At 40.6% G+C, this 12556-nt stretch overlaps 1 protein-coding gene across 1 annotated transcript; it reads right to left on the minus strand.

The window, feature by feature from the left end:
• Positions 1-803: 803 nt before the first annotated feature.
• sptssa.L (serine palmitoyltransferase small subunit A L homeolog) lies at positions 804-12225 on the minus strand. The gene is given in 2 exon segments (NM_001092102.1): positions 804-1469; positions 11980-12225. Coding segments are annotated over 2 exon segments (243 nt in total). The 5' UTR covers positions 12119-12225; the 3' UTR covers positions 804-1365.
• Between the last annotated feature and the right edge of the window lie 331 nt (positions 12226-12556).

Raw genomic sequence — 12556 nt, forward strand, 5'->3', positions numbered from 1 at the left:
AAGCAATTGATAAGAGGAGACAATACTCACTGTTCACCCCCAGTCCACAGGCGTAAGAATCCAAAACGCCCAACGCCTACTGGGGCACTTACTCATCGGCTGTAAGTGCCCCAGTAGGCATGAAACGCGTTAGGCGGTCATCTGTATGTCCTAATAAATGATTTTTAATCATAATTTTGGTCTTCACTTTTGGAGAGAACTCACAACTTTTTGCTGACCAGGGGCAAATGCCCCTAACTTTTTACTTACCCTCGGTGCAGATTCTGTCCTTGGGAGTTCACGGCCGCCATCTTCTTTTTTTTCATTAAACTTTGGAAGCAGACAAAGTTGTTTTCGGCGCATGCACAATTGGGAGTAATATTCCGGTCCCAAACAACTGCACATGCCGCTGAAAGTCACGAAAATTTCCGAAAGTTGTGAAAAATGGCACGAAAAATGTTCTGCCTGGGGGGAGGAGGTCTACGTAGGGTAGGGTTTTTTTTATGTTATGGGTTCTCCTTTAACATCTCCACTTGGCTCTACGGACTTCTGCCATTGACTTGTACATAAACTCGGCAGGTTTTAGGTGGTGAATGTTTGAATTAGGACGGTTTCCCTGGTCGAGGTGTGATAAATCTCACATTCAGATTTACATTGGAATAGGGGGATTAAAATTCAAACGTGTGAATTTCAACACTCGAAAACTCTAATTCAAATTTACTAACTGACCCTTGATAAATCTGCCCCATGTGTACCTTCAGTCATCTATCAAAGAACCATATCAAATTGACACACACACTCGAATAAATATACAGACACCCCCGTGAATTTTAAGAAAACCTGTATTTGGGTTAAATTCGGTTAACAAAACCAGAGCAAACAATACCCCTAAAAGTATTCTTTTAACTTTTCCGCACGATTGTGTCAGAACTGCGGCTGTACAAGTGAGAAGTGCAGATTCATTTGTGTACAAAGCAGATTATCACTGCTACAAGCGTCACAATAATATAAAAAAGTTATACGTTGGTGGGTGTTAAAGGAATGACAGGCAAGTTATGACTTCATAAAATACATTTACTGTGCAATATTTAAAAAATGTCTATAAATACTGCTTTTTAACCCTTTTGTTGTCAGAAAGGACTACCAGACACCAAGCTGCAGGCTTTTGTGGCAACAAAACGGTTAAGTTCCAGTTTGAGTGACGCTGTGTGTTGATCATCCTGCGAGGGATGGAAGGAGTCCAGCGGCTCACGGGTGATACTATTCATCCCACCTTGGGACGTTTGTCCTACAACCATATTTCCATTGTGTAGGTATACGCTGGTGCCAGATACAGCATCACAGGGGCGGCTCGTGCCCTCCCTTGTAAAGCAGGGCTATTCTGGGTCATTGAACGATCTCGAAGTAGTGCAAGATGGCCAGGATGTGCTGGGGCATGAAGATATAGCCAGTGTATAGCGCCATTCCCACAATCGACACCAGCATCGAATCTGAAAAAGTGAAGTTAAGGAAGATTGCGCTTTGCCAACAACAATAACAAAACATTTATGAGTTGATACACCTGCTCATGTGATATTAAGGACAACCCTTTACTTTATACCACAATTAGAGACGGCTGTGCAGTACATCATAGACTCTTAGGGGCATATTTATCAAGGGTCAAAATCGATTAGGGAGTTATTCAAATACGATACGAGTTTTAAAAAAAAAATTAATTTTTGATATTCATCATACTCTGGCCCTTTAAGAACTCGAATTCGACTATTTGCTACCTAAAACCTGCCAAATTGCTGTTTAAGTAAATGGGAGAGTGTTTGCAGCCTTCCTGACATTGGAGAGGTTTTTTTCGGAGAAAAAAAACTCAAATTGAGTTTTTTTTCAATTCGAATTGATTCTAGTTTTCTGGTCGATTGAATTCATCAGAGTTTTAAAAATTTGATTGTATTAATAAATTTCGGGAGTTTTTAAAAACTCGCATGAATCTGAAATTTGACCCATGATAAATTTGCCTCCCCGTGTCACCCTTCCTACCTTTTGCAGGTAACCCACAATTCTTGAATAATTATATTGGACAGCCATTCCTGACTTGGGGCAGAATAGGTGAGACATCTAGGGCCAGATTTATTAAGGGTCAAATGGAAAATTTTGTCAAATTCTACTAGGGAATTATCCAAACTCGATTTGAGTTATTTAAAAAAAAAAAAAAAAAATTGAATTTCGAGATATATCCTACTTTGGCCCTAATTACTGTTTAAGTCAATGGGAGAGGTCAAGGGATCAATTTGGAGAGGCCTGACAGGGAAAGCAATAATGGACATTCAAACTGCTGGGAAATGTTTCACGATGCCCAGTTGGAATTTCAAGCAATCCGGTATGTTATACGATCTCTGGGGACAGAAAAATGCAGTGGTCAGTGTTTTTGGTTGGCAAATCATTGATGTAGTTAGAGGATCAGATTTTTATAGCACAGGTATGGGATCTGTTATCCGGAAACCAACTACCCAGAATGCACCGAATTCTGGGGAAGGCCATCTCCCATAGACAAATAATTCAAATTTTTTTAAAAAAAAAAATGATTTCCTTTTACTCTGTATTAATAAAACAGTACCTTGTACTTGATCAAGACAGATATAAATCTTTACTGGAGGCAAACACAGTCTATTGGGTTTATTTATGGTTTACATGATTTTTCAGTAGACAAGTATGGAAGTCCAAATAACAGAAAGATCCCTTATCCGGAAAGCAGCAGGTCCCAAGCATTCGGGATAAGAGGTCCCATACCTATAGTTATATTAGACATGCACTACATTTTGTAGCACGAGATCTATTAAGCCAACAAAATCTTCCATGAATTAATCTTTAATTCAATATTATTATACTATTAATATTTAATATTGTTTGGATTTTCTGCTATGGAAGGAAATGTAATTGAATTTCAAGGATCATAGTGATACCAATCCATTGGGCAGGAATCCCTGATAAAAAGTATCATGTTACACTTCCTACTCAAGGGAATATGAAGGATTACAACATACAAAAAAGTAAAATTTCCTTTTTAAAGGAGAACTAAACCCCCCTTTCGGCAATGTCCCCACTGCCCCCTCCCCTCTGCACAGTACTACAGCAGATTGTGTCCCTGCTAGGAATACTGAAGCGCACCTGCAGAAGAGGGCAGCGAGCTCACGGGCTCCATCTTCATCGCTTCGGTATTCTTTGGGGCGTCTTCCTTCCCTTTGGCAATTTCCATAACTTTCGGCACAAGTGCAGTGTAACAAACCAGAAGATTGCTCCAACTGCACATACGCAATACGCTGCTCAGAATACCGAAGCGCCGAACATGGGGACTTTTGCCTAAAGGGGGATTTAGTTCTCCTTTAACAAAACAGAGTTACCATAAGCACAAGGCAGTGAAAGGGAGGCGTTAAAGTTCATGGGGAGAAGTGCCACCTCCCGCTGCTGCCTAAAGCAAATAGAAGGGAAAGGAACATCAAAAAAAATGAAAAGTGTTTTAGAGTAATGAAAATATATAACGTATTGTTGCCCTGCATTGGTGTTTGCGTCAAACACTGCTGTTGTGTGTAGAATATAAACAAGCTGCTGTGTAGCCATGGAGGCAGCCATTCGTGCATAGGATACACAGCAAATAACAGACGAACAACAGTATCTAGAATCCCATTGTACTGTATACTACATGTATGGGATCTGTTACCCAGAATTCTCAGGACCTGAGGTTTTACGGATAATGGATCATTCCGTAATTTGGATCTTCATACCTTAAGTCCACTAGAAAATCATGTAAATATTAAATAAACCCAAATAGGCTGGTTTTGACTCCAATAAGGATTAATTATATCTTAGTTTGGATCAAGTACAAGGTACTGTTTTATTATTACAGAGAAAAAGGAATTTTTTTTTTTTTATTTGGATAAAATGGAGTCTATGGGAGATGGCCTTTCCATCTTTTATTCCAGCTCGTTCAAGAACCTACTAGGAATAACTCTCTTTTGGACCTTGTAATAACTAACAATACTGAACTCATCTCTAACATTTGTGTGGGTGAGCATTTAGGGAATAGTGATCATAACATGGTCTCCTTTGAGATTCTGTTGCAGAAGCAATTCTGTAAGGGAGTAACTAAAACACTAAATTTCAGACGTGCAAACTTTGACAGTATAAGGGCATCTCTGCAACATATTAAGTGGGAAATGCTTTTCACAGGGTTAAACACAGAACAAAAATGGGAAGTCTTTAAAATGCTGCTTAATAAATATACTTGTCAGTATATTCCACTTGTAAGCAAGGAACGTCGTTGCAAAGCAAAACCTTTTTGGTTCAATAGAAGCGTTGGTGTTGAGGTGGGTAAGAAAAGACGTGCTTTTAAGGCTTTCAAGTTAGCTGGTACAGCCGAAACATTTATAAGGTACAAGGAGGCCAATAAATCATGCAAAGAAGCTATAAGGCAAGCTAAAATTGCTATAGAAAAGGATATTGCAGCAAGCAGTAAAAAAAATCCAAAATTATTTTTTAAATATGTCAATAGTAAAAAAATGAAGCAGGAAGGGGTGGGACCCTTACTATCAGAGGGGGGTCAGCTGGTTGATGAAAACAAAATAAAAGCGCAGATTCTGAACTCGTATTTTTCATCTGTGTACACAAATGAAGAACCAGTAAGTGAAGGTTTCCTTCTTAACACTCCCAATTCTAGTAATACAACTAATGATGCATGGTTCACACATGAAGAAATTCAAAAGAGACTTGAACATGTTAAGATTAACAAAGGTCCAGGGCCAGATGGTATTCATCCCAGGGTAATTAGCGAGCTTAGCTCTGTGATTGCCAAACCTCTTTACTTAATTTTTCAGGATTCATTGAGATCTGGCATTGTGCCGAGAGACTGGCGAATTGCTAATGTGGTGCCTCTATTCAAAAAAGGATCCCGTTCTCAGCCTCAAAACTATAGGCCAGTTAGTCTGACGTCAGTATTAGGAAAGCTTTTCGAAGGGTTAATAAAGGATAAGATACTGGACTTCATAGCAAATCATAATACTATGAGTTTGTGCCAGCATGGTTTTATGCGTAATAGATCTTGCCAGACTAACTTAATTTCTTTTTACGAGAATGTAAGTAGAGACCTCGATTCTGGGATGGCAGTGGATGTGATTTACTTAGACTTTGCTAAAGCATTTGATACAGTGCCACACAAAAGGTTACTGGTTAAATTAAGGAATGTTGGCCTGGAACATAGTATTTGTACCTGGATAGAGAACTGGCTAAAAGATAGACTACAAAGAGTGGTGGTAAATGGAACATTTTCTAATTGGACCAGTGTTGTTAGTAGAGTACCGCAGGGCTCTGTACTAGGTCCCTTGCTTTTCAACTTGTTTATTAATGACCTGGAGGTGGGCATTGAAAGTACTGTTTCTATTTTTGCAGATGATACTAAATTGTGCAGAACTATAGGTTCCATGCAGGATGCTGCCACTTTGCAAAGTGATTTGTCTAAACTGGAAAACTGGGCAGCAAACTGGAAAATGAGGTTCAACGTTGATAAATGCAAGGTTATGCACTTTGGCAAAAATAATATAAATGCAAGTTATACACTAAATGGCAGTGTGTTGGGAGTTTCCTTAAATGAAAAGGATCTAGGGGTCTTTGTAGATAACACGTTGTCTAATTCTGGGCAGTGTCATTCTGTGACTACTAAAGCAAATAAAGTTCTGTCTTGCATAAAAAAGGGCATTAACTCAAGGGATGAAAACATAATTATGCCTCTTTATAGGTCCTTGGTGAGGCCTCATCTGTAGTATGCAGTGCAGTTTTGGACTCCAGTCCTTAAGAGGGATATAAATGAGCTGGAGAGAGTGCAGAGACGTGCAACTAAATTGGTTAGAGGGACGGAAGACTTAAATTATGAGGGTAGACTGTCATGGTTGGGGTTTTTTTCTCTGGAAAAAAGGCGCTTGCGAGGGGACATGATTACACTTTACAAGTACATTAGAGGACATTATAGACAAATGGCAGGGGACCTTTTTACCCATAAAGTGGATCACCGTACCAGAGGCCACCCCTTTAGACTAGAAGAAAAGAACTTTCATTTGAAGCAACGTAGAGGGTTCTTCACAGTCAGGACAGTGAGGTTGTGGAATGCACTGCCGGGTGATGTTGTGATGGCTGATTCAGTTAATGCCTTTAAGAATGGCTTGGATGATTTTTTGGACAGACATAATATCCAAGGCTATTGTGATACTAAACTCTATAGTTAGTATAGGTATGGGTATATAGAATTTTAATTAAAAGTAGGGAGGGGTGTGTGTATGGATGATGGGTTTTCATTTGGAGGGGTTGAACTTGATGGACTTTGTCTTTTTTCAACCCAATTTAACTATGTAACTATGTAACTATCATTCCGAACTTATTGGATAACGGGTTTCCAGATAACGGATCCTATACCTGCACACAACTTATCGGTTATCATGGCTACACAGTAGCTTGTTTATATAAACTATAGTAGAGTTTCTGAAGTAACCATACCACTGTCACTAAAGCAGCACAACAATACACAATTTCATTTTTTTGTTTTACTGTTCCATTAAAAGGAAAACTATACCCCCAAAATGAACACTTAAGTAACAGTTTATATCAAATTAAGTGGCATTTTAAAGAATATTATCAAACTGGAATATATATTTAAGTAAATCTTGCCCTTTTACATCTCTTGCCTTGAACCACCATTTTGTGATGGTCTGTGTGCTGCCTCAGAGATCACCTGACCAGAAATACTACAGCTCTAACATGAAGAAGTGTGGAAGCAAAAGACAGAACTCTGTCTGTTAATTGGCTCGTGTGACCCAACAAGTAAATTTTGTTTGGTATGTTTGTGTGCACTGTGAATCCTACTATCCCAGGGGGCAGCCCTTATTTTTTAAAATGGCAATTTCCAATTTATGATTATCCAATGGCACATACTACTAGAAAAGTATATTATGAAAATGGTTTATTTACATGAAGCAGGGTTTTGCATATGAGCAGTTTTATGCAATATCCTTTTATAGACACCTACATTGTTCGAGGGGTAAAGTTTTCCTTTAAGTCCATGATTATATACACATCCAGCAGGGAGGACGATGAGTGAGCAGTTCTTGCTTGTGCAGGGTTTATACACAGGGGCATAAAAACAGGAGATGATTTACAGTAAAGGCAGACATTTGCCTAAATATGTTGTGCAGACTCATTTGAAAAGAATGTTGATCATTGAGAATTGTGCTCAATAGTGATGTGCGGGCCGACCCGATACCCACGGGTTTGGGTCTACCTAGCACTGCTCCTCGCGGGTGTAGCTCTTTTCCTGCTGTCCCCACCCGCCACCTTCAAATGACGGCTTCCGGTTTTATAGTCTCGCGTCTGCTCGCCCTGCCCCTTTTATGACGTCATTGGCGGGGCATGTCTACAAAAGGACCCTGGAAGCGTGGACGCGGGCTGGAGCAGGGAGAGTTAGGGTCCGGTGCGGGTCAGGAAACCCGACCCGCACATCACTAGTGCTCAACCTGTTCCTGCTGAAAATATAAAACATCAAGAATACAGATGTATAGGACAGAATGTCCATTATAGATTGATATACCGTACAAACTTTTTAGTAAATTTGCAGGCTCTCACTGAACCTTATGAAACATATCAAATCCCAAGCTACAAATTAAATGTGGATTCTAAAACATGAATCCCTGCCTCGCTCTACCTTACCTGAATGACTTACACACCCGCCCACTCATATCACCAGTTTATTTCTCATGACTTCCACCAGATAAAAAGCAGCGTGGCTCAGCACTTTCACAGGTTTGCCACGAGCTTCTCACCATGGTGCATTTTATCTGGGTCAGTGTTTTAAAGGGGTTGGTCACCTTTAATAACCTTTGGTATGATGAAAAGGGTCATATTCTGAGACAATATGCAATTGGTTTTCATTTTTTATATTGTGTGGTTTATTTAGCTTTTTATTCAGCAGCAATCCAGTTTTGCAATTTTGGCAATCTGGTTGCTAGGGTCCTAATTACCCCAGCAACCATGCATTGATCTTAACAAGAGACTCGAATAGGAGTAGGAGAGGGCCTCAATAGAAAGAGGGGTAATAAAAAGTAACCTAACAGAGCATTTGTTTCTAGATGGTGTCAGTGACCCCCATTTAAAAGCTCAGAAGAAATGTTTTTTTTATTTTTTAAAAAGATGGGAAATTGAAAAGTTGCTTAGAATTAGACATCCTATAACATACTGAAAGTTAACAACAACTTTCAGCTTGAAAAGCAACATTACATTCCCCATTCAAATGAATGTGAGGCGGAAGTAGAGGATCCTGGGAGTGCACCAGGAATGTATTCCCCTATCTTGGCCTGCAAAAAATACACGTGTGCTATTTATATTTTCCTTTTCTTCTTTGCACAAACTGGCCCCTGTAACTTTTACCCAGGTTCAGTCGGGTTAGAACCGGCTTAATTAAAGCCTGTGAGAACTGGATGCCCCGCCAAAGAAAAATAGAGCCGTGGAGGCCTCCTCTAGTGAACCGTCTCTTCTACCTTTTATAAATATGCCCCTAGGTCTCCACTTCTCTGCCTGAATGAAGACTACAAACCAAGTAGCACTAGCTATACACCTGTATGTAGTTTTTATTTCCCAATAGATAGATAGATAGATAGATAGATAGATAGATAGATAGATAGATAGATAGATAGAGAAGAGATTATGCAAATATTACATGGATTATAGAAATGGGATTTCCTTATGCACAGAACAGGTCTCCTCATCTTCACACACTGGACTTTTTCTATTGTATGTATAGACTTTTTTTTTTTTTCTAGAAAGAATACAATGAGCTGCACACAATGCAAAAAATGTACAATAAAATGGACAATGCTGAATTTGTTGCATAGTAAATTAGGTTGAAAAAAAGATACACGTCCATTAAGTTCAACCTCTTTAGTCTAAATGAAACCTGTCTAACTGCTTGTTACACAAATGCCAGTGTCTTCTCTGCAAGAAGCTGATGCTCTATACTGATATCCGGTTGAGAACAGACTAGCGGCTATATTCCAACACCTGAGGGCATGTACACAAGGGTGTTCAAAAGCAATTTTACCTGTTTTTAACTCATTATGTGTGATGGATTCTTAGCAGTTACAAAGTGCAAGCCCCAATAACTCTACTTTGCATGGGGACCTATTTATTTAAATAGAGACACCCACTCAACAAAGATTGCCTGGTACTTGGTGGGTTACTTCATAACCTATAATGTTCATGCACATACTGCATCTGGCACAGGTAGTTATTTGCAGTCCATTTATACAGCAATTTACCAAGCAAACACCTCCATACCAAATTGCAAAAAAATAAGACCTTTAAATAGGTGGTTAACTTTTAGCATGTTAAAGAATGTAGTTTAATTATTTGCCTTCTACTTCTAAATCTTTCCAAAGGGGTCACTAACCCCAACTAAAAACAATTTCTCTGTAAAAATCCCTAGATTTATTGTTTTTGTTACTTTGTATTACGCATCTTTCTATTCAGGCCCTCTCCTATTTATATTCCAGTCTCTTATTTAAATCAATGCATGGTTGCTATGGTAATTTACACCCTAGCAACCAGGTTGCCGATATTGTAAATTGGAAAGCTGCTGAATAAAAAGATAAATAACTCAAAATCCATTAATAATAAAAAATGCAAACAAATTGAAAATTGTCTCTGAATAATACTCTCTAAACCAGTGATCCCCAACCAGTGGCTCATGAGTAACATGTTGCTCACCAGCCCCTTGGATGTTGCTCTCAGTGTCCTCAAAGCAGGAGCTTATTTTTTTCCCCCAATTCTTTTTACATTTGAATGTGGCTTACAGGTATAAAAGGTTGGGGACCCCTGCTCTAAACCATACTAAAAGTTAATTCAAAGATGATCAACCCCTTTAAGTTTGAGCTCAATGTAGGTGCAATCTTGAATTATCCATAAGTTTAGCCAGTGGCCATGAGCCCATGTGAGAAGCTTAAGGGAAGGCTGAAAAACAACAATAATAACAACAATACAGAGCTTCAGCTACTGGCAGAAATCAGATGGAGGGTTAGAAATTTAAATGTTCCAAGTTAAACAAACAAGTCCAGAAGAATGCAGGCACCATTAATTAGGGCTGTAGTTTAAATCTCTCTCCCACACAGCACTGTATTAACCAGGCGTGTCCACAACTGACCACCATCATCTACAAGTGAGGCAGGTTAGATCCAAAGGAGCCAGACAACTTGGGTCAACAAGGGGCTAATCCAGTATTCAGTACAGCTGGTCATACATATGGAGAATGACTAGTTTGGAAAGGCTGCCAAATGAGCAGATCTCTCACAGATATTCTCACCTGGAGGGGGGAAGATATCGGGCTTGTCCGATTGTGGGCTCTAGGGCCCAACGATCGGATCGAGGGCCGCATGAACAAACTGATGCAGTCCTCAAACAAACAGGATTTTTAAGCCCGACTGATCAACATCTGGCCGACTTTTAGACAGATATTGATGGGTGAAGCCCGCTGCCAATTTAAGGTGGCCGTAGACTCAAAGATGTCGCCAAACGAGCGGATCTTTCCCCGATATGCCACTAACGGCATGGCTATATCGGGGGTAATTCGAACGTTCGGCTGTATGGCCGAACAATCGAATTCCGATGCGCCAAGGGGCTCCAACGGGTCAGTCGGTTAAAAATCAGACCCGTCGGAAGCCCCCATACACGGGCAGATAAGCTGTCAAATCGGTCCAAACGACCGATATCGGCAGCTTTATCTGCCCGTGTATGGCCACCTTTAATCTCTAACCTGCTAGATATCTGTTGGACCTACTAGCGAAAAATTCTTTGGAGCAGACACTCAATAAAGGCAATCTTCCACCAGGCAATTAGTTCAAAGTGAAAAAAGTTTATGGTGTCCACAGCCTCACTCGTTTCGGGTTACAAACAGTTAAAACGGGTGGTTCACCTTTAAGGTAAGTTTTAGTAAATTATAGAATGGACAATTCTAAGCAACTTTTCAATTGGTTTTAATTATTTTTTTTTTTATAATTTTAGTTATTTGCCTTTTTCTTCAGACTCTTTGCAGCTTTCAAATGGGCGTCGCTGACCCCTTCTAAAAAAAACAAAAACAAATGCTTTGTAAGGCTACAAATGTATTGTTATTTTTTATTACTCAACTTTCTATTCAGGCCTCTCCTATTCATATTCCAGTCTCTCATTCAAATCAGTGCATGGTTACTAGGGTAGTTTGGGCCCCAGTTACCAGATTGGCCAAGATGCACATTGAAGAGCTGCTGAATAAAAAGCTAAATAATGCAAAAACCACAACAAATAAAAAACAATCGCAAATTGTCTCAGTATATCCCTGTCTACATCATACTAAAATTTATCTCAAAGGTGAACAACCACTTTAATCATAGGCTCTATCTGTTGGACCTAGGGTTGCCACCTTTTCTGGAAAAGAATACCGGCCTTCCTATATATTCATCTTTTGTCCCTATTAATACCATTGGGATCAATCATCATTTTTACCAGCCAGGCCAGTAAAATAGCAGCCAGGTGGCAACCCAAACAGGCCAACAAGAAGCAAGTAGTGAATATTGGCCCCAGTGTACCCCATTGGTCCCTGGGCATGTGCCAGTCTCTAGTAGTCAGGTCTCCAGGGTGTAAGTGCAGCCAATAAGACTTGAGTAACGTGTTGCTTAGAGATGTTGGTACAACAGCTAGTTGCTGGCACTCACATTACACACACTAGGACTTGTATTTCCTTTAGTACATACTATTAGTACAGCTAGTGCCCTGCACACACACTAATTACAACATTCAAGTACTCAGCAGCAAGCACAGAGCCCTGGGCTGGGAATACAACCTGTTGCTGTGTTACAACTCCTGAGAGCCGCACAGGGAATAAAGCACAAGGAACACACGCATTAGCTGAATATACCGTCTGTGTGACTCTATAGGCAGAAAGGATACTGAACACGGTTCTCTCCCAGGGCTCCAGCATATACAGCGCCGTCACCAGAAGGTACTGATAGTACAGCCACGACACGTGATTCCAGGCCCGGCCCAGGGAGCTTCGGGGACCGTTTACATCCTCGCAAGAGACCTTCATCCTCCTCCAGCAGCAGCAGGGGATTAGCAGGAACGTAGATCCCAGCTGGACACGCTCAGTGCCGCGGATGGTCGCGGTGACAGTAGCCGGAATTTACACCCTCTGCTACCGGCTCGCGCTAACTCTTATCTCACCCTTAAGCCGCCCAGTTTCTCAAGCCTTACGCCATATGACGTAATGACCCCGTGATCGCTGAATGCACTCCCGAGCCACGCCCACCCACCTATAGTTTCTAGGCCAACACTGTGAGGCGCCACGGGAAGGGCGTGGCTACACCCAGCAACTCGTCATGGGGAAGGGCGTGGCTACACCCAGCAATTCGTCATTGCCGCCGCCCTGTTGAGAAACTGTACACTGTGTTCTTGTTTCAGGCCTCGGGATACTTCCTGTTTGCAGCAGTTTTTAGGAGTTATGTAAAGTGGCGCCATAACCTTAAAA

The sequence above is a fragment of the Xenopus laevis genome, chromosome 8L, assembly GCF_017654675.1.
Source record: "Xenopus laevis strain J_2021 chromosome 8L, Xenopus_laevis_v10.1, whole genome shotgun sequence".
Taxonomy (NCBI): Eukaryota; Metazoa; Chordata; class Amphibia; order Anura; family Pipidae; genus Xenopus; species Xenopus laevis.